Source organism: Megalops cyprinoides, chromosome 10, assembly GCF_013368585.1.
Source record: "Megalops cyprinoides isolate fMegCyp1 chromosome 10, fMegCyp1.pri, whole genome shotgun sequence".
NCBI lineage: Eukaryota > Metazoa > Chordata > Actinopteri > Elopiformes > Megalopidae > Megalops > Megalops cyprinoides.
The window spans coordinates 9,019,121-9,041,646 of record NC_050592.1 but is presented as its reverse complement, the minus strand read 5'-3'; the positions used below and the strand labels follow the sequence as shown (position 1 = coordinate 9,041,646).

General features: G+C 43.0%; 3 protein-coding genes across 4 annotated transcripts; 2 read left to right on the top strand and 1 right to left on the bottom strand.

The window, feature by feature from the left end:
• The first annotated feature begins 853 nt into the window (after positions 1 to 853).
• On the top strand, positions 854 to 5,483 carry LOC118784208 (glutathione S-transferase kappa 1-like). Of its 2 annotated transcripts, none has more exons than XM_036538291.1 (8): positions 854 to 960; positions 1,544 to 1,615; positions 1,742 to 1,823; positions 2,159 to 2,287; positions 2,577 to 2,722; positions 3,073 to 3,189; positions 3,666 to 3,759; positions 5,337 to 5,483. In XM_036538291.1, exons 2-8 carry the CDS (start codon positions 1,544 to 1,546, stop codon positions 5,384 to 5,386), a joined length of 690 nt encoding a protein of 229 aa, XP_036394184.1. In that variant the 5' UTR covers positions 854 to 960; the 3' UTR covers positions 5,387 to 5,483. The 2 variants fall into 2 exon arrangements, with proteins under 2 accessions (XP_036394184.1, XP_036394185.1); XM_036538292.1 differs by lacking the exon at positions 854 to 960 and adding an exon at positions 1,196 to 1,414.
• Positions 5,484 to 5,613: 130 nt separating this feature from the next.
• styk1b (serine/threonine/tyrosine kinase 1b) lies at positions 5,614 to 12,857 on the top strand. Its single transcript, XM_036538219.1, has 10 exons — positions 5,614 to 6,194; positions 7,434 to 7,486; positions 7,714 to 7,899; positions 8,293 to 8,556; positions 9,414 to 9,595; positions 9,771 to 9,851; positions 9,957 to 10,162; positions 10,302 to 10,342; positions 11,673 to 11,769; positions 11,883 to 12,857. The coding sequence occupies exons 2-10, from the start codon at positions 7,435 to 7,437 to the stop codon at positions 12,076 to 12,078; spliced, it is 1,305 nt and encodes a 434-aa protein (XP_036394112.1). The 5' UTR covers positions 5,614 to 6,194; position 7,434; the 3' UTR covers positions 12,079 to 12,857.
• A 1,118-nt stretch (positions 12,858 to 13,975) lies between these two features.
• On the bottom strand, positions 13,976 to 21,979 carry phc1 (polyhomeotic homolog 1). Its single transcript, XM_036538134.1, has 15 exons — positions 21,774 to 21,979; positions 20,919 to 21,065; positions 20,296 to 20,406; positions 19,973 to 20,050; positions 19,372 to 19,512; positions 18,743 to 18,907; positions 18,432 to 18,513; positions 17,143 to 18,194; positions 16,862 to 17,000; positions 16,493 to 16,653; positions 16,298 to 16,385; positions 16,096 to 16,183; positions 15,105 to 15,273; positions 14,542 to 14,779; positions 13,976 to 14,142 (listed from the first exon to the last, which is right to left on the bottom strand). Exons 2-15 carry the CDS (start codon positions 21,033 to 21,035, stop codon positions 13,991 to 13,993), a joined length of 2,781 nt encoding a protein of 926 aa, XP_036394027.1. The 5' UTR covers positions 21,036 to 21,065; positions 21,774 to 21,979; the 3' UTR covers positions 13,976 to 13,990.
• Positions 21,980 to 22,526: the final 547 nt, after the last annotated feature.

Sequence of the window (22,526 nt, the reverse complement as noted above, 5' to 3'; positions counted from 1 at the left end):
TCGATTACTTATTTATTTGTGTTTATTTATGTGTCCTGTGTTGTTGTTAAAATCAGTTTTTCAAAAATGAAAAGAACCTCCAACGAAATACACTATTTAAAATATTGTGAGGTTTCTACAATGCTATCTGCCATTGCAGTCTTTTAAAATGGTGGCTGCTTCAGGGGAAAAAACGTGTAATGTAATGTTCCATGTAATGCTGTTTTTAACCCACTGATAACCGGATGGCCTCCTGGTATCTATCATACTTTGACCTTATGTTCTAAGAGCTGGGCAACATCACGGCCTTCTGGGCTGGCTGCCTAATCACGGTTCGCCTAAAAAACAAGGTGTTTTTATCATGATAAAATGAGTTAATAATATATGTGTGTGTACATATAGAAAGCTTATACAATATTTAATACTGATGTAGATAAATTATGCATGCTAAGAAGCTTCACATGCAGAAGTAAAACCATAGCATCTAACTAGATATATTTAAGGTCTGCAGGTATCTTTGCATTTTTTCGATTCAGTATTTTATTTGGTTATGTCTGTTTAAGCTCTACAAACCTCGACTTTGTTTAATTCAATCAAACATGTCGACTAGACTCCATAGCTGATCAACTGAATCGATGTTACCAAAATATATCCGACAAAAACACTTCGCAATACGTAAGCAGAATGCAGATTAGTCTCGGAGCCCAGTATCTTCCAATATTCAACGCAATATTTGCTATACGGCTGAGCTTATCATATACTTGTGGAGACGTCAGGTTTGTGATTGCCCTCCTATACGATTGGGGGCAGCACAACCCAGCAAGGGAGTTTAACTCAAACCTTACATAAAGCACGAAAGAAATAATGGAAAAAAAGAAAAAAAAAACTCGAAAGTTTTCCTCCAGCCAAAATGGGGTCAATTTCAGGCTCGGGTCTGTGCTGAGAAGAGAAATCCGGAAAGACACCTGATTTCTTACAAACGTATGGATCTGAATTACAGGGCAGCAATGCAAAACATACACGTACACCTATTGCACCTAACTAGTCGCGACGGCTTTGTCTGTATGTGCACAATACACACCTAATGTACGTTTAGCTAGTTAGCATGTGTTTATGTGCAATTCGTGCAAAGTCATTAACTAGGTCGCTTGCTATAATGAATATTAACATAAACTTGCATTGCAACTTCCACTACTTACTGATTAGTTGTTTAGAAAACTAGATTAGCTGTCTGGCATACGGAGAAAGCAAAATCAAGGTGATCGCAGTAACTATACTGGTTAATGGCTGTGGCAAAGTGAACTTTGACATAGTTTTTTTGTGCTCACATAACGCGAAGCAAAACAAAGGTGAAACTTTGATATGAAACAGAAAACCGCGGCGAGAACGGTACACACGGATAACAACGTACAAAGCGATTTGATTGAATAACGAGGTGCATTATGCTGTCCAACAAAGTTGTTTTTTGGCACAGGAGCATCCTTGCGCAAGCCAAGATAAAAATGTGGTACGTACGATCAACTCTATTGACTTAATCACCATAAATGTTGTATTGCATTTTCAGATGTCGGGTTCCAGAAAAGTAATCGAACTTTTCTATGACGTCGTATCGCCCTACTCTTGGCTGGGGTTCGAGGTCAGTGTTTTAGCGCACTGTTTTGCTTGTCCCTGTCTTTACAACATATACATCGCTTTGATGTGTCTATGAGCATGTTAACCAGCGTTCCGCTTTTCCAATGACTTTTTTTCTGTGAATTTTAAGGTCCTCTGTCGCTACAGAAATGTGTGGAATATTGACCTTAAGTTCCGCCCAGCATTTTTGGGGGGGATCATGCAGGGCTCAGGTAGGGGTCAAAATAAGCAAGTAGCAAGACATTTCTATATTTGTTTACAGACCACAGTATAATACTGTTCGCCATTATTGCCCTTTGAATTAATTCAGTATGTGTTGACAAGTAGTGATATTTATCTCTGTACCGTCAGTGCTTATAAATAAACCTGTATGATATTGTCTGAAGCAATCTGGAGTCTGTCAAAGCATTGAAATGTCCTCGTGCAGCATCGGCTATCATAGTTTTAGGCATACATGATTTTATTAGCAAAGTTCGCTCTTTTTTATCTCTCGCTCTTCCTCTCCAGTGTGGTGATGAGTGATTTATGTGATTTACCGTGTTTATAGGCAACAAGCCCCCAGGTCTAGTCCCTAACAAGTTTCTTTACATGGGAAAAGACTTGACTCGGCTGGGACAGTACTTTGGCGTTCCCCTTGCTTTCCCAGCTGACCCCTTTGAGGCCATGTTCAAAAAAGGTGCACCCTTACCTCCTGGTTGACTTTCTGGCTTTTTTTTATTATTATTATTGTAAGTCGCTTTGGATAAAAGCATCTGCTAAATGAGTAAATGTAAGTGTAAATGTATTGTAAATGTATTATTTTATTATTATTATAAGCATCTTCCTTGGTCTCTGTCTGAAAGTCCTGATTAAATACAGATATATTTAATGACATATGGTGTATATGGTCAAATTTGAATGTATCTGCAGTAGAGTCTGACCCTGCCAGCCACTGCACATGCTGCAACACTGGCTCTGTCTCTCAGGCTCCCTGTCGGCCATGCGCTTCATCACAGCGGTGGCAGAGAGTCGGGAGGGAAGAGACGCAGACGTGGAGAAGGTCTCCAGGGAGCTGTGGATGAGGATCTGGAGCCGCGACGAAGACATCACCCTGCCAGCCTCAGTCGCTGAGGTACTAGACTGCATTACATTACATTATTGCATTATGGGTGTGTCCTTCTTATCCAGAACAACTTACATAGGTTACAGTTTTACGTGTCATCCATTTGTACAGCTGGATATTTACTGAAGTAATTCTGGGTTAAGTACCTTGCCCAAGGGTACAACATCAACGCCCCAGCGGGGAATGGAACCAACAACCTTTCGGTTACAAGTCCTGCTCCTTAGCACTGTGCTACACTGCTGCCTAGTGCCACTGATTCCCTGCTGTCTTTCCTGGCTGTGCTAACTAGATGTTGGTTGGGCTGTTCTGACTCTGAAGCATAAAGCCTGCCTTTTTTTTGTTGGCTGTTTTCACCTCAGGCAGGCCAGAAGGCGGGACTTCCAGCCAGTGAAGTACAGGAGCTCTTGCAACAGGCCAGCTCTCAGAAAATCAAGGACAAACTGAAGAGCACAACCCAGGAAGCGCTAGGTCACGGGGTCAGTCTACATTGTTGCCACCTCTTCTGGTCCCTCCTCCTCTCAGTTGCTGTTTAAATCTCTGACTGTGTGTCAGTGTTGTAACATGGTAGAAGTAACTTTATATAGATAAACCAGTCTACACAGTAAAGTTAACAGATGGAGTGGGGTTTGTCACTGTCATAAACCAAGTAAAGAACCTGACTTCAGCGATAGCTTGTCTAGTGTATAGTTTGATGTCGCAAAAGGTCAGGTTTTAAATTTGATGTCTTTATGACCTTTCTCTGTCTTTCTGTTCTAATGAGTGGTGGACATATTGGGCAACTTATTACAGAAAGGTCAGCAGTGACCGCCAGTGTCCCCTGAACTCCAGGGTTCCGAATCATTTAGTTCCAGCACTCTGAGTGCCGTTTCTGATCCTGGAAATAAAAGGGCGGTGTCAACTGCCAGTGGCCTTTGTGTGGTGTAGCGCCAATCTTCCTCTCTCTGTTTCCCAGGCATTTGGATTTCCTCTGGCCATATGTCACGTAAATGGGAAGAAGGAGATGTTTTTCGGGTCCGATCGATTCGAGCTCATGGCGCACTGCATAGGTGATTATCCTGAAACAGTTGATGTCGCCGTAGTTTTAGCGATACATAATGTATTGTTCAGTCACAATTGTCATATAGAGAGCAAGTTGAAAAGTCTGATAACCAATAAGAGGAGTGAGCAGGATAGTCTCACACAGTCCTTTCCTCTCCATGCTGTGATATTTGTCAATTTAGCAATTTTACATATTTTACACTACTAGAGTGATCAGCATCAGGACATGTTTTATAGAATTATTGTATTATTGTCCTGTGACTTTTATTTTGCCTATATTATGAGAGAGGGATTGTGTATTTTCATCTTATCCTCGCTTGTTGAATCGTGACTGAAAATGGCACTCCAGGCAATGCTTTGACATGATTACAAAGGCAAATGGAGCAAAGAGATGAAGTTCTCAAAAAGTAATATAGCAATTAAATGTTTACTTTCTGAAATTTTTCTGGTTTGCAATTACTTTAAGCTATAAAAGCTGTCCCTGCTTATCCAACAGTGTACATCCTCACCAATAATTTGGGTGGGATGAAAGTGTTCTTTTTTTCCAAAATTTAAGGTAAATTCCTGCTTTAAGAACACCAGTGTGTGCTGATGTAAGGCTGTGTACAGTTAATGAAAATCTAGTGTTTTAAAAAATATTCTGAGGGCTTGCACTCAGAACCATTCATTTTTAGTAGTTTGTCCTAAAAAGATCTGGGAATCTGGAAGGGGAATGTGTTCTGTGGACGTTATATATGATGGTACACTTGCTTTACATTGTATTGTGAAGTAAACTGACAAACAGTTACATACCCAGTGAGTTAGTTGGTTTGGCATGAATCGCTTGTTCTTCCCCCAGTGTCATGGGTACATACAGTACCAGTCAGTATATAGACAAAGTATAGACACGCCTGATTAAGAAAAATTAAGAAAATGGGGAAACATGCATTCAGAGACATTTTGAGGCTTATGCTTAAATGCTTGAAATTTGTTTTTTAGACAAATAGAAATATTGACGTTGATGCCTATGTGTGAATTTCTTTACAAAAAAAATTATAAAAAAAAATATTTTTGTCAATTTTGAAGAATCTAAAATATAAGATTGACACATTTCTTGGTCACTGAATAATTCCATTTATGTTATTTGATTGTGTTTTGATGTGTGTCAAATCTACTGTATTTACAGTATGACTGTCCCATATGGAAACACTGAATTAGGTCTACATATTGCAATAGTATTCTAATTCTGTTCTACAATTCTAACACTTATTAATTGGCAAAACATTCATTATTTAAAATTCCCCTTGTAGATACATTTATAATTTGATTTTATTCTCTAGTTAAAGAGGAAATACTTTTTTAAAAATTAAAACAAATTCTTGTGCTCAACTGAAAAGAAATTGGTTGTGAATTAAAAAGCATAGAAATGTTTGAAAAGTCACTGGAATCACTTTGGGTGGTGCTATTACCCCATATGACCTAGATGTTTTGATTTTGTTTTGGTTTTTTTTTCTCCAGTGCAAGTCATGTCTTAACCAGAAGTTGAATCCAATCAGTATACAGCTCATATAAACCCTGTCCAATCAACTGCCTCTCTGTGTTTCAGGAGAGAAGTGGGTGGGACCTCAACCAACTCAGCCAAGTGCCAAAATTTGACATTTGTGCAACTGTGCTTGACCATTAAATATCCACAATGGGATGTTTTGCGATGGATGTTTTGAACAGTTTTGAATAAATGCCTCATACTGTGTGATAGTTGTGTTTTGCACTTCTTACTCATTCCTGATCTCTAGAGATGTTTAATGTGATGTGTACACATGCAGACAGGTCTGGACACCAGCAAAAATATGGAGAACTGAGAGGCAGTCGTCACGAAGGTAGAATTTCGGGTTTAGCAAGAGGTTTGCTGTAGGGATGTGTGGCGACAGATGGAGAGAAACAATGTAGGATATGTTTAACAAAGGAAGTGAATGAAAACAGAATGAAAAAAAAGTGGAAGGACCAGTTTAAGCAACAAAGACAAAAACAGAGTGGGGGTTATCACAGGCGAGGCTGGACACTACGGGGCATTGCCACGGCGAAAGGCTAAAAAAGACACACTGTTCACACTGTATGGAGGGGAACAAAACAGCATATTAACCCAGACAAAAGAAAATGGCGAGAAGGAGAGAGAAAGAGTAAGGAAGAAGGAAGATGGGGAACAGGTGAAGAGGGTGGGGCTAAGTAACTGGTGAAGGTGTGACCAAGACAAACAGAAAGAAAGAAAGCCACACTTCGGATATCCCAAGAGACAGAAACACAGTGAGAGAGAAATAGCAAAATGAGAAGCTGACATTTACAAAAAAGAGATACTTGACTGAGGGGAACTGCAACTAAGTGATTAAAGGTGCACATTTATGTGAGGGAAAAGGGAATGTGATCAAAGAAACAGTTTCGGATTACAGGTATTACAGATCTTTGAGAGGTAAGATGATTTATCTAATTGTATGAAATATTTCTGAATGGTTTGTTAATGTGTGTGATATGTCAGATTAAAATGTATTCAGTGAATCTAATGTTGTGCCTTTTCATGTTTACGCTCATGTCTGTGTGTGTGTGTGGGCGCACGACTTTCTGAGAGTGGAGTGTGTGTCTGGGTGAATGAAAAAAATGCAGATAGACAGGTTGAGGTACCATAACGATGACACAGGAAGACACAGATAGGACGCACGAGAGACGGGAATTTGGGCGTACATTCGCAATGTTTAACGTTTAATTGTGTTCAAATATAGATTCAGTATTATTCACATACATACCAGACGTGCACACACAAACACACACATACAGCTACATTTGTACAGATGTGCACTAGTGTTGTAACATGACACCGTGCAACAGGGTGTTCCCCTTGTGAAACAAACTTGGATATATCCTGTTTCATGCCAGTTACAATAGACTGTCACAAGGTAATTTTGCGTGTGTGTGTGTCTCTGAAGTCTTACATTTGAAGTTAAGCAGGGTTTGATTGATCTCTTGCTATTTTATTTATTGACTTGTGTTTGGATTGGAAAGATAATTGTATCCCGTGGCAGGATAGCATGGATGTGTGTGTATCGATGTCTGAATCTTGTGAGTCTCAGTTACAGCTTGGATCAGAGTTCCTCCAAATAAGTCTTAAGTTAATTAGTAAGAGTCATCACACACAGGTACCAGTAGTAAGAGGTGTTCTTATTATGAGGCGTAAAAATCACTGCTATATGAAAATGTATGTAAATACACGCCATTTGTTTGTTAACACACAGAATTCATTATGTACAAGCTCCAATTTTTTTTTCCAAGCATTTTTTCTACTGAATAAATGTGCATGAATGCTCTTGTTCAGCTGCTTGTTTGGCAATTGGCAGTAATATTTCCCAAACTTTACCTTAGGTCGTGGTAACCTGACTTTTTATTCAATTTAGAACAGTCAAGGATACTATAAATGAAAATAAGGGAACAAGTTTGTTCTGGTGGATACATATAATTATCATGTTTTTTTTCTAAAGCTCTGCCTCGAGAAACTATGCTGTTTACACATGCACAGGAATTTGCCATGACAGCAAAGACCTGTATGACAGCATATCATGACCATATTACAACAGATTAAGCTGCTCAGCCATTAAAACACTTGCTTGACAGAGATGCAACTGATGTTGGCCTTAACCCCAACTTGCTCTTCCTTCAGGATGTCTGTTTCCGAGGCAGATTATCAGTGTGAACCTGGAGACACTATCTGTGGTAAGTGAATCGTTCCCTCACTTTATTGCTGGTCTCTCATCCATCAGCATTCCTTGTGCTTTGGTGCCTTCGTTAACTTGACCTTTGATCTTTCCCCTTGTCCGTATTGCACAGATATGACAGAGTGAATGTACCAATGTACTGGTTTAATCAGCTATCAGCATCGCAGTGTTTACTGCCTGGGCCAGTTCAGCCAGTCTGATGTTACCTTTCGCTCTGGGCCACAGAGATCCGAGTGTACGAGCAGGAAGTGATCGTGGTGCCCGTGCTGCTCCTGATGAGTTTCCTGGTCACACTGGTCTTCCTGCTTTTGCTGCGGTTCTGCCCTGAGAAAGTGGACCGCGTGCGACCGCAGTCCGTTGCGTCAGTGGTCCGACCGCAGCGGTCCAGGAGAAACCTACAAGGCATCGATGGTGCGTGCCTGTGTGTGTGTGTTTGAGAGTGTTTCAGCAGTATGTCTGAGGTTTGAACTCCTCAACAGTTATATACAAATCTATATTGAGCTACTGCAGCAAGTTGGTGGGTGTGAGGGTGGCAGTGTAGCATAGTGGTAAGGAGCAGGGCTTGTAACCGAAAGGTTGCTGGTTTAATTCCCTGCTGGGACACTGCTGCTGTACCCTTAGGCAAGGTACTTAACCCACAATTGCCTCATTAAATATCCAGCTGTATAAAAGAATAATATGTAAAAATTGTAATCTATTTAAGTCGCTCTGTATAAGAGCATCTGCTAAATGCCAATAAAGTAATGTAATGTGTGTTTGTGTCTCTTTGGTCAGTTAAACACCCCTTCTCCTCTGTCTCTCCAGCACCCCTGGGGTTGAACCCCTTAGAGCACGAGAGCATCGCCCTGGACGTCCCCACCTACTCCACCTTCCCCACCTCTCAGAGTCAGAACCGTGCATCCACCCATACTTACACTTCCCCCCCTGAACTGCCCAGACAGAGGCTGCCCGAGTCTTTCAACGCGGTCTCTGCTCTCCCGCTCTCCTGCTGGACGAAACCGAATGAGCCGGTCTCTCTGTACAGGGCACGGATGGAGCACAGGGATGTGATTCTCAGAGTTCTCAAAGGTGAGGAACGCCTCGACACCAGCCTATAAAATGACTTATTCCCCTTCCCTTCTTTAATTCTCCTCTAAGAATGCTCTCTTCAAACTGCGTCTTAAACTCTCACAAATTCAAAACTTTAGAAAATTTGATTATTAGTATCAATAATGGGCTAATAATATGTATCAGATTTTCTGGTAATTATTATTGCCGTGATAATTATTTTTAGTTTAAAGGTGGAAGGTAATCAGCCTATACTGAATATGACTCATTGGCAAAAAAAAAGAGAAGTCGCTGAACAGAAAATGAATATTGAAGAGCAAAATACTATCCATACTCTACATACTATCCATACTCCACTCACAGTGTCCTGTCAAAATTTCTTGCCATTTCTGTAGTAATCACATCAATAATGTAACTATATTACCCTAACAGGTCTATCCCATCCATTGCCATGTTCTCACTTGCCTCTTCATAACTCCATGTAACAGTTGATGGCTGTCTTGTTATTGATTGCCTGTCTCATCCTGAAATTCTAGTCTCCTAGTAATTCTCGCTATTGCACATTGAAAATACCATTCTTTGTGTCACTGTTTTCTGAGAGGAAAGCATGCGAAAATGACTCCTCGGCCCACAATACATCAAAAAAACATGCCTACTTCCCCTTAGTCATGCTGAGTATAACATAAAAAAGTGAGACGAGACCATACCTAAGTAGGGCAAAGATATTTAGAGAGGCCGTATAAATGTGAACGAAATGGCTACCACGTTGCCAAATGGCTAAATATGTGTATAGTGTGAACACATCACACAACTCTCAATTCTGTTCCCTCTCTCCTCCCCCATGGTCATCCTTCACCCCTCCTTGCCGCCTCCCACAGACGCGGCCAGTGCCAGCGAGCGGCAGTCCTTCCTGGGCTTCGCCTCCTTCCTGTCGCAGCTGGGGCCACACCCATTCCTGCCTGACGTGATGGGAATCGTCTCCCTGCGCGCCCCTCTGGTCATCGTTATCGAAGAGCTGGAGAACAGGGACTTGTTGAGCTTTCTCTGGAGGTGCAGGCAGGTATGGAAGGAGATTGGGAGGGAGTTCAGAGCTATTTTTCCCAAGGTGTCATGGCCTAAATTTCATGTTAGTGAACAGCAAGAGTACAGAACCCCATGTGGTTTCCTGTAAATTTAAACTACTCCATAGAAGATGAGCAGTTCAGTATAAATGATGCTGTGTTGTATTTTGCCAGGACCATGTGGGTAACGAAGCCCCATGTGACCTGACGGAGAAGCAAATTTTCATCATGGCGAAGCAGGTGGCATCTGCTCTGGTGAGTGTCTCCCTATCCTTCTCTCTCTCACTCCCTGTTTCTGTCATCCAGTAAACAATTAAAACCCAAAACACTCTCCTCTCTCCCCCCCCCCCGCCAACTTAGGAGTACCTCCACAAAAAAGATCTTCTCCATGGCAACCTCGGGGCACGCAGTGTGCTTGTTAGCCGAGAGCTGACAGCAAAGCTCTGGGGACTGGGGGCTACATATGCGAAGAGCCAGGGTGCCCCCGTGAGGGATGATCTTATCCAGAAAAAGTGGCAAGCCCCAGAGCTCTTGGCCCGGAGGGCCGCCACCGACAGCAGTGATGTGTAAGAGGCTCTCCATAACTCCATGACTAATCGTAGCTGTAACTTCTGCAATGTACATTGCACTTACCCCCAGGGGATTTTGGTACTTGTTTTTCTGAGAGCCTGATTTTTTCTTCTGTCTTATTTTGTTTTTTTACAGCTGGTCATTTGGCATCTTACTGTATGAAATGGTAACACTGGGTAAGTGTGACATTTGATCTCACAGAATACCACTGGACAAATCTCTCTAAGTAATAAGTAATCTCCAAGTACCTTTATAGGGCTTCATTTTATAGGGCTTCATTCTGACCTCATTCTGATCTGTTCTGTTAAGAATCTCACAGTCCGAGAAAACAGAGATCAGTGACCATGGCTACGCACCCGTAATGTGGCTAATTCAGCATGTCTATGCACATGCCCCTGAATGCCCTGGTGAATTGGAGGGACCATGCAAGTGCTCTCTTGTAATTGGAAGTGACAGAGACATTCATAATTATATATTATTACAGGATTTTTTTTTTGGAAAGCAGGCATCTCTCGTAAAATAATGTTTGTTTTGAATCTGATCAAAGCAAGCCAACAAGCTTAAGGGCAAATGCAAGAAGGAAGTTGCAGGTTGTAAGGGCAAAGGCAAAGTGTGTGTGTGTGTGTGTGTGTGTGTGTGTGGGGGGGGGGATGATAATGACAATGACACAGTGACATAAAATGTAGCGACTGACCTGTTATTTTATTCAAAATTGCTTTTATCTGTTCTTCATTTTTGTTATCAGGACAGAAAATGTTAGTTGTTATGACCTCTACTGGTAATATTCTCCATATGATCACCACCACAAGGGCAAGTGCTGAGAGGTTTTATTCCATCTTTTATAGTGCTCTCCCAGGGAGAAGTACACACCGTAAATCTGTCGTTACAGTCCTTGAGTCAGCGGGAAGGCGAGCTGAAGGCTGTAGTAATGGGGCATTCTAGCTGGGATTCAATTTAAATTGCAGAACAGTGACACCTAGTGGTTGGAATTGTCTTCCTACACAAATAAAAAAAACGATCTTTTAAAGGCATAAGATTAAAGCTCTTTGAAGTATAACAAAACATCTATAAGGTTTGATAAATCCATAAATCCATCCTTAAGAGCACTCTGTTGTTCATTTTAGGAATATGTTTCCAAAGCTACAGTTATGAATACGGATTCAAACTTCAACATGATCTGATTTCTGTTTCTACTGGCACAGTTAAGTACAGTTTCTGTGCACACAGGCAGACAGTCCAGATCTTAATAAAAAGAATATACAGAAGTAGCCTTCTACACTCTGTTGAAGAATAGACCCTTGGTGTCCAGGCTGTAGCTTTGCACCAGCCTGACCTCTGGCTCTGTAATTAGGCAGCAAACACAAATCCACGTTCGTTTACTAAGGCTATGTTGTTCGGATCTTGGATCGGATGTTATAACATCTCTGGATTGTAAAACTACAGTTTTGACAGGGATAAGATCTGATCTCTGTCAACACCCCTCATGGTCTCTCCTGTCTCTCTCAGGGGATGCCCCGTTTCCTGACATCTCAGTCAACGAACTGCTGCAGTACCTCCAGCGAGGAAAGACATTGAAGAGACCAGCCAACTGTTCCAACTCACTGTAATCACCTATAGCCAATAACTCATCGCTAATACAAATGACTAAGAAGCCAAATAAGCATTCTTACAAGCATTATTCTCACCAACATATTTCACCTCACTTATTTCTTTCAGTTACTCCATCATCAAGGTTTGCTGCCAGTGGAAGGAACAGGATCGTGCCACACTGGCCGAAGTGATCCGCAAACTCCAATCCGGAGAGAAAGGTGCCAATGACAGATCCGTGATCCGGGTTCCTGAGCCAATCAACATGGAGAAATATATGCAGGAGGCGGGGTATTCGCAGTGTTACAACTACACTGTTTTCTGAAGCTCATTCAGGATCAGACTGGTGGGAGGCAGGAAATTGATGGGAAGATGGTGGCACAGAAGTCAAGTAGACTTGAACATAATATCAATAAAGTGGCAAATGTGGTCATGACAGTTTACATATCTTTTACAAATATTTTGTATTATAAGAGTAATATATGCCAATTACTTAATGAAGAATGATCAGTAACTCTTCACTGGCCTTTTAATTTACGTATTCTTTTCTTTTCTTTACATTCTTTCTGAAACATACACAGTGGTATGTCAGTATCTAAGTACCATTTCTAGGTTTCTGTAATACAGTTTTCCTGGTTTTTCGTGGTTACGTTGAGCCAGTTTTAACTGGTTGAACAAGTGTGCTGTGGTATGTCACCAGGATAGTTTCCATGTCATCTCGAGGTATTTTATGTGGACTGGTTTAAGTAAAACTATGGCTACAGGATTATTTCACCAAAACCAGTGAATCTTTTGACAGTGTATGGTTTCATACCGCATTCACAAAGACATACAGATATTCTCAGAAGTACTTCCTAATGCAGTCTGTGAGGGCACTGAATTACTAAGGGTTTTACTGTCTGGGGCAGCAGGAGAGATAGCAATCATGAACTGGAGACGCACACAGACACACAATTCATGACATACTGTCTGGCTGCACTTTTTTTTATGGGTCTTATACTTTTCTGTGAAAACAAGAACTTTCTGCTGTGAGTTTTTATAGTTTTTTTCCCCACTTCAAATGTGAATGTAACATTTGCCAATTAAAAACCCCTTTTATTCAAGCGTACTTGGCATGGTCCAGTTCTGTTCATAAGAATGTAATTGATCGTAAGTGTAAATGGTAATGGTCAGAGGGCATCGTGCTCACAGGATACAGCAATGGCTGACAGGCACAGGGCCTGATGCATGAGCCCTCAGTGTTCAAGCACTGAACTCGGATCATAATTCATGTTCCATCACTGCTCCGATCTGAATTGTGTCTTAGTTTGCTTTTTTGAAGATATTCTACCTATATTATTCTAAATTCTAACTTTGCTGTTACAGAGGAAAATTTAACCTTTTCGCACGTAAGTTCTAAAATATTTCCAACTGAAGTCATGATAAATGACCCACACACTGAAATTGTGCAGCAATTGTTCTTGTTTATTTCTAGCGTAATAAGCAGAGACAGCGCTCTCCATACATAACATGTAGATACTTAAGCAGAGTAATATCTATTCTCAGAATAATCTTCATAAATCATAACTGCAAAAAGGCAACTTATTTTAATACAGATTAAAATAGCTATGAACCAGACCCCACTTTTGTAAGAACAATCTAGGGAATTCAGAATTTTTCCCCAAACCTGTTTTAAATCCCAATTGTCTTCACCCTGTCCATTCTAACAAACATCACCAAGATACAAAGCCATGTGGAATGATGGGAAATGTAGTTTTATCATTCTTGACTTTGGAATGGAGGAATCTGGTACTGCTACTCCCAGTTCTAAAACTATTACTTCATTAAAGCACCATTGAAACAGAGAAAAAGGCAACTTTTCTTTGACTCTTGAGATATACTGTCATATAAGCTAATAATCATGATTACCTTCTATAATTGTATACGCACAGAGCACAAGCATAGGTATATATTTTGTTGGCAAACAACTTCAGGCACGCGCGCACGCACACACACTATGCACAAGTCTATCGTCTCTCGCACAAGTAAAAAATATCGAATCCCTCTCTGATCCTCCAAACACAGAAGACCCCTCCAACTCCCACCATTCCTCTCCTCTTTTCCTCTCCGTGAGGAAACGTTCAACACATTCCACATCACTGGCAAGGGTGCCGAAGCCGACCCCGGTTTTCCCCCCTCTTCCCTCCGCTGCAGTTGGGGAAACAGCAGGCCCCCCCCCCCCTCCCTTTCTCTCCCCCTCAGTCCCTCAGGTTGTTGATGGAGGCACAGATTTTCAGCGCTGGTCCCAGTTTGATGTTCATGGTGGACATGAGGTGCTCCTCCCTCAGCAGCAGCAGGGCCTGGCCGTCGATCTCCTGGGAGAGGAACTGACTCGCCAGATCCTCACAGCCTGGCACAGGGAGAAGGGGGGGCAATTTTTTAATAAAGGAAAAACACAAGTTTACTGACAAGAACGGGCCATTCACAGGCTTGTCACTCCACCTGCAGAGGACAGTATATCTCACACTGTCTCAAGCCTGATCTTGAAGTGTTCGTGGGAGCCAAGACCCCATTACACAGAGAAAGAATACTAATAACACTGAATACATGCACAACAAAATGTAGCTATTTATGTTAGAAAACCTTATAACTGTACATGTACATAAACAGGCAGACAGGGGTAGATTAACAGACTTCTAAAGAGAATATGTGTAATCCCCAGTTGCATAAAAAGATGGAGAAAGGAACAATAAATGAAAACATTTATCCAGGGACTAAAGGTATCAAAACGTTTAGAGAGCACACTGACCTTGCAGTGAAGAGATAAACTGACACACTTCCTCCACACTCCAGTGGGAGGGGCTCCCAGATAGAAAGTGGCCGCTGTCCAACGGGAGACCACCAGTACCGGAGCCGTCCAGCTGGGGCCCGCAGTGAGCCGGTCGAGGACAGGAGAAGGAGGAGCCGGGAGACAGGGAGAGAGAGTCTTCCTCCTCTTCCTCCTCGCAACTTGAGACGTCCTCCGAACGACTGCTCTCTGAGCGACACTGAGAGCAAGAGAGAAGAGGCAGAGTGTGACAGAGCGCTATCACTACAGTTGAGCCTGGCTCTTTGGCATTGCGGTCAAAGCTACAGATTGGTACCCCATAGACCCGGGTTCGAGGCTGGGTGGGGTGACTGCTTTCGCCCTTCGCTACACAGAGGTTGTACCAATTAACTCAAATAACACTGTCCACATCACAGACAGCAACAAAGGCAAATATAAAAATACCACAGTCTCAAAATTATTTCAATATGGTACAGTATGGTTCTGTCACAAAAGAAAGCAGTGGAATGTCATCTAAATTGTTACAACCCTAGACTATACCTTACCTTGACAGGCAAGTGTCTCCCAGCGATTTTGGCACAGGCAATTTCTGAGCTGCTCCTGCGAGGACCCCTACGCCTCAGAATCCCGTCCGGCCCCCCGGGCCCCCCTACAGCCCCACGAGGAGCTCGCCCACGGCGAGTGCGGAACTGGTGGCTGCAGCTCACGTTGTACCTGAGGAAGGAAAAAAGAGCAACACACAGTAGGAATTAATTAAGTAACTCGAGGGGGAGCACAAGAGCACGTGACCACAGATACTCTATAAATACAGCAGATAATCAACTCCATGGGCTGTATGTTGCACATTCTGTCTGTAATGTTGTTGAAGCTATAGGTGTTCTGATTTGCTGGCTGGTTATGAACATTCTTTTAAAGGGCGTGGTCTAAAACAGAACATTTGTCTCTGGCAAAGCAACGCAAACACTGCAGTCTCTTAGACAAGCAGGTAAGGCATACAGGAGCTGAATATCTCATTATAATATTGAATACCTTTGATATGTAAATTTAGCGATACATGGCCAAAAACATTTTCGGCAATTGCTAATTCATCTACGAAGGATTAAGAATAAATTGCTTTTCTTCTATTAATATTTTGACTTGTGACACATTTTCTAAATATAAAATGTGCCCTACTCAAGCTAGGTGTAAACAGACTTGTGAGGTTTTTGCCATTTTTGCATGCTTGGTACATAAAACACAAGTTTCCCCAAGGCTCTAAGTCAAACAGTGATTTAATTTTTCCATACCTTCTTATCAGCTTCCCATTAAATATTCAGGCTCAATGGTAAGTTCTAGGTAAACTGATTTTTTGCTAAAATTTTACAGAGGGAATTCCCCTCCACCCTACATGAGTCCTGCTGTAAGATCTGCAAGGGTCAACACAAGAAAAGGGAAGCAGGAAAAAAGCAATGAGTGTGTAAGACAGATATACAGCTCAGATATACAACCCAATCACATACAGTCCAGGTCTCCTGGACGACGGGAAAGAAAGCACACCTTTTGGCACAGGTCATGGAGCAGAACCGTTTGGAGCCCCTGAATTGGGTGGCTGGAGCAAACCCCTCACAGTACTCACACTTCATCACTGTGACAGAGAGAGGAGAGACACACTGAGAACGTCAGCGCTGATTCCAGAGGGGACTGGAAGCCTACATACCTGCTGACAGCAGTAGGCACTGTAACACTCAACATCACTCACCTGTAGGAGCCTCAGTCTCTGCCTGACCAGTGGGTGGGACTGCCATGGGAAACGCCCCCTCGGCTCTCTCCTTCACTGGTCCAGTCACCTGTCAATCAACATACTTTAATGGTGAAATATGTCTACTTTTGGATGGAAAAAAACTACAGCTCCCACGAGCCTTTGCAAAGAGCTCTGCTGGAGGGAGGAACTCACAGGGAAGGGTTCAGCTCCTTCTTGGATGACAAAGCCCTCTATGAGATGAGTAAGGACCTGGGGTTTGACCACAGCCTGGGGTGGGGGCGCCCTCTCCCCTGGCCCCCCTCCTGCTCGAGACAAAGTAAGTGCTGGTGGGGAGGGAGAGGCTGAGCCAGGTGCTGGAGGGGAAGACAAGGAGAGATGGAGAGATAAGGAGAGACAAGGTGAGATAGAGGAACAGATAAAAATTACACTGGTTTCCTTTATTTTAACATTCCAAAGAAATACTAATTCTGATGTTACAGTCATAAGGTTATTAGACCGAGCATACACACAAATATTACTGAACAAAACATGCAAATAATATCATGACACTCAGTGTCTTACCTGTATCAATGGCTGGGGCAGAGAGCGGAGGAGAGAGCTCTCTCATTGGTTGATCACAGAGAGGGCTGGATCCTGCCACCATCTCACTAGAGGCGTCTGACTCTGACTTCCTCTTCAAAGACCCACTCACAGGCTTTCCCTGCAAGACCCAGGGACATACATAGATGGGGGGTTAACACATAGTGAAAAACGACAGGCCTAAACAGCAACCTGTAGCTATCAAAGCAGCTGGTTTTCAAAGACAAGAACAGACTGTGCTTATACTAATTTCACGAACTCACCTGTGTCTGTACAGGCTGTACATACACTGAATCACCGCTGGGAGTCACTGTTATTGATGCTGTGTTCTGCCCATCAGCAGGCAGGGGAACAGTTAGAGTGGGAGGGGACGAAATGGAGGGGGATGAGGAGGAGGAAGTGTTTGAGGAGGAGCGGTTCGGGTTCAAAACCTGGCTCTGATTGGTAGGGAGGTGAATTTGGGAGATCTGGGTCAACGGGAGGGCAGTCTGGGGTGACTTAAGGCCTGCCCCTCCACCCATGGCCCCTCCCCCTCCTGTTGCCATGGAGGTTACCATGGTAACGACATTGGAATTGGTGGAATTATTTAGCGCCCCACTCTCCTGGGCACAACAGCTTCGGGCCTGGGCCAAGGCCAAAGTCTGGGAGTTCCCTAACGAACCCTGTCTGGCGCCCACCAGCTGTACGGGGACATGAGGCGTGGCGTGAGAGGCGCTGGACTGCGTGTTGCTCGGTGGGGCCGGAAGAATGGGAGGTGGGTGTCGGGGGGGCAGCTGGAGGGGCAAACGCAGACCCTGCACAGTTTTGGGCTGAATGGGGACAGGCCCGGAACTGTGGCCCATTTTTTCCGGGTTGATATTAGTGTTAGACTGCTGCAGCGGCTGAACCACCAAGGTCTGAGTGTTAATGCTGGGTTTGGTGGCAGCGGAGGTGCCGGGGTAGCCCTGCGAGGGGCTGGGGGCGTTGGACGTGGGGACAAGGATGTGCGTCGCGGTGGCGGCCGACGTTACCGTCGTAACAGCACGCGCCTGACAGAAGCCGGAGGGAGAGAGGAGGAGCTGAGAGAGTGGGAGGCTGGGTGATGGGGAGGAGGAGGGAGACAGCGGAGGGGCAGGAGGCGGGGCCATGTTGGACTGGTTGCCGGTTTTGATGCTTATAGTTGGCAGAGTAGGAGTAGCGGGCTGGGTGTAGGTGGGCATTTTGTTGTGCATTTGCTGCTGCTGTGGTTGTATCTGTTGCTGGGTGGTGGTCTGTTGGGTGGTTTGGGGGAACTGCTGTTGTTGCTGTTGGGACTGCTGAACAAGGGAGTACGTAGCTGAGAGGGAGAGAAAAAGTAAGTTAATAAAATAAGTTGATAAAACTTTACAAGAGCAAACGGCACAAGATGAAAATGCCCATCACCCCCCTAACAAGTCATTTTATTTAGTGCTGAGAAAGTGCTTGAAATGCATTGTAAATGCAGGAGAAAATATAAAATACACTCCTCGGCCTGTTCTCTTTGGGGTCCTCCCACCTGACCCCTCACCCCCTCACCCCCTCACCCCCTCTGTACCTGTGTCCTTCCGGTCGGGACACTCAGTCTTCACCCCCGTGACTCTGGGACTGGAGACACAACGCAAAGCCAGGTTCTGCACCTGAAAGCGGAGGACAGGGAACAGGAACCAGTGAAGAACAGGGTAAAAAGGGGTGAGGGAACAGTGGGAGAGGCAGATGACTGGGAAGACCACAGCTGGAAAGTGGGAAAAAAAACTAGTGTGGTGTACAATGAGGTATAGGTAAAAATAAGCTCCATCAAACATCAAGGGCTCTAAAAAACATCACGTGTAAACATTTCCGCTTCTCAGGAATAAGATTTGCCAGTACCTGATCGCTGTCTGACTGGTTATTGGAGGAGGTGGGGGTGACTTCTTGTTGCTGCTGCTGTTGCTGTGGCTGATGTTGAGCCACTGTAGCCACGGCAGCGGTTGCTGTGCTACCAGGCATGAAGATGAGCTGAGAGGAGAGAGGTGCCCTCAGACCCCGGTTGACCTGAGAGGAAGTGAAGTGGATAGGGTAACGGTTACAATACACAGCGTTCTGCAACCATTCAACCAGATTGTTCAGGTCTGATCGGGCTTCTAAATGAATAGCTCTGGATTTGACATCATTTGACAATTAAATAGATAGTAAAAAGTATCACAGGAAAAATATTACAGACATACACAAAAATGTGACATCAAAAACACATTTGTATCTGAATTTATAGTAACCCAAACTCCTCATAAATATGTAGAAACTGTTGAAATGTGAAATGAAAATTTCAAAAGATCTGAAAATATTTTTCTTATCACATGGGTAGTGACACAATAAGTACTTTACCACATCGTCGATGTTTTGGGTTTGCATCATCAACAGATCTAGGCAACATGATCTTTTCAAGAAAAAAAGAAAGGAACACCATGATGCAAAATGCAATCAGATGAAGAATGCAATAAGATGCAATAAAAACTCACTCTCAAGTACATCTGACCCTGTCCAGCTGTGTTTCCACCAAGAAGTACCGATTGGCTGAGAGTGGAAGATGTTGCAGAGGAGGCGGGGCCGAGAGGACGCGTATTGGTCATGGCTCCTCCTCCAGAGGAACTTAAATTCACCTGCAAGCAATGCTGATGTTAATAACAACTTTTATTCCAGTCCAGTTATACACTTAGCTATAATATGTTCCTAAAGTGTCATGGTATAAATACATTACATTATTGACATTTAGCAGATGCTCTTATCCAGAGTAACTTACATTGATTATAGGTTTTTACAATGTTATCCATTTATACAGCTGACTGTATTGACTATACTGAGGCAACTTTCCTAAGGGTACAGCAGCAATGCCTCAGCGGGGAATCAAACCAGCAACGTTTTGGTTACAAGTCCTGCTCCTTAACCACTATGCTACACTGCTATTATTAATTAATCATTAATTAATTCTAATATCTTGCATATAAGCACCATGAGAAATATTACTTACAAGAATTTAACCATTTTAAATATTCTTATTCATCTAAATAAATTATCACTGTTTTTTGGAAAAAGCAGTGATTCAGAGCCTTAGAGACATACAGTGCAGTGGGCGGTGCTGGTGGCCTGGGACACACTGTTGCTGGGAGAGCTGGACTGACGACTGGCAGCAAGTGTGGCCTGAGAGAGAGAGGGAAAAGGAAAGAATCATGCCACACACTTTAGCATCTCTACAGCCATTCACTAAGCTCCAAATATCTTAACACGGTGTGCGTGCTGTCCTTATCGGACCTCTCACTGACTGCACAGCCTGCACTGCTGCACAGTGGCATGGGCTGAAAAGCTGTGTGTGTGAGAGTGAGTCAGTGTGTGTGTGTTTGTTTGCATGTGTCATGCTGAACAAGCTATCCTGAAGCTTGCCATACCTGTTGCACGGCAGCCAGATTGTGGAGCTGTGCGTTGTTGATCTGCTGCTGTAGCATCAGCTGTTGGAAATACTGAGCCGCGTTGGGCTGTCTCTGCAGAGCCTGAAGTGCCTGTGGCACAGGGAGAGAGGGAAGGGGTAAACACCGGCACTGACTGACACATCAAAGCTGCGACCTGAATCAAGCACACACATCCACTGTGACTGACCAGTAACAAAGCCCTGTACATAGCAGTATCTTTCTCATGTTCGTAAAGTCAGGCATCTGCAGCTCAAAGACACAGAAGTCACTTGGTAAAATGTTATACAAAACTGTGGCAACAGTATTTTTCAATCAGGTGATTTAAACATATATGTATTCTGAAGAAGAGGGTAATCTCAATCTGGTTTATGTCTTTCAGTGATCAGGGATGCTGACAGAGAAAATCATACTATAAGATTTTCCACCTCTAAGATGCTGCAAACACCATATGCTGCAGCAGAACCAGGACCAAGAAGAGACATGGTGATGCATCCATGGAACCAGTCTTTGAATTCCTTCACTATTAAAACACATAAACTAATATCAATATGTACAGTTTAACCTGTGTCTTATTATAACACATAATGCACTGACACACTCACCTGTACTGCCTGCCTCTCATACAGAGACATCTGGGATATTTGAGGGGGCCGAGAATTTCCCCCAGAAGGAGTGTTCCCATTGGTAGAGCCTGAGTTCTGGTCCCCCTCTGTGTCCATGTCAACTTGTAGCTGTCAATCAAACGCACACTGGAAACAAGAAGGAGCGCGGTGTAACTGTCTAACATGCATACAATTGCTTAGTGGACACTAGCAAATGCAGATGCATGAATGTGAGATAGCTAACCAATGCACACACATTAATTTAGCACTTAGGAGGTTTAAAAAAATGTGCATGAAATACAAGCCTGCTACAATTTAACTACATTCTACGTAATGTTTTCAGTCTATCGCTAGGCCTATAGCTAGACTTTACTATACAGCTGACTACGTAGCTAGCAACTTATTTCATTCATTACAGCACAACTAATTAGAAACCATACTGTTTTATGTAGCTAAACCGCGACAGACACTCTCAAGACAAATTCTACCTTTCAGCTCTTCTCATCTGTCTAGACTAACTAGTTAGCTGGCCAGGTTTCTTCAAATGGCTAACTAGCTTCTAATGTGTTGAGCTTCTTTGTGACTATACATACAGTAAGCTATAGTTAAATATGAAATAATGTAGCCTGTTAGCCACCGCTATTTCCAGCTAGCTATACCGTTAAGTGGTACTAGTAGCCAGCTAGCAAACTAAGAATCTGATATTGTGTAGCTAGTCATTCAGCTAACAACGTATGGGACTGATGGTGCTCGTATAAATAGTTAGCGAGAAGTTAGAAAATATAACTGGGTGCATTATTCTTTTGCCGTGGCGGTTTCATGGCTGAAAATACGGTCCTATAATTCGGCGCTCACCGCGACCTCCTTTTCCTTCGTTATATCCGCTATATCCCCCACTTTCTTGGGCCGATAACTCTATTTTTCTTCAACTTTTTAAAAGTTATGTTCAGCAGTCGTTTATTTACTTTTTTGCGTGCATTCAGGAGAACGATCTGGCTATCCAGCTAGCTAATAGCTGGTTACAAACATTAGCTGGCTCCTACTGGAGCAACGATTGTGCCAAAGCCTCCTTCTCTGTTGTTTGTCTTTCCCTTTCCGGCGCCAACAAATGACGTCAATCTCCCACAGCGCATGCACCGTACTGTTCATTTGGTTTAAAGTTCGTGGGATATATGTGTACGGTGACAAATTAATTGATTGAATGCACAGATCTCTTTCTTTTGAGTGGGCATCATTCTTCGTCTTTTTTCCAAAAACTTTGATTCATTTTTTCAAGTAATATCTTACATATCCGTCTAAGATGTATTTAACGGTTAGAATTTCTAATGTCAACAGTACAGTAAAGAATGGGAAATGTCCAAGATTTTATACAATAAGTGGAATTAGACAATCTGTCATTATTTCTTCTAAACTAATTGAAGTGTACAAATAATAGACTGGCTAATTACAAGTCCGTTGATGAGACAGATTATACACAGACATACTAAGGGCCTCTACAAACTCAGTAAACAGTTGTTGAAAATCCTGACTTACATAAAACTTCATTTTGAAGTCTGGTAGCAGATGGCGAGCAGGTAGCAAAGCGGTAATAATCTTCCAGTTTTGGTG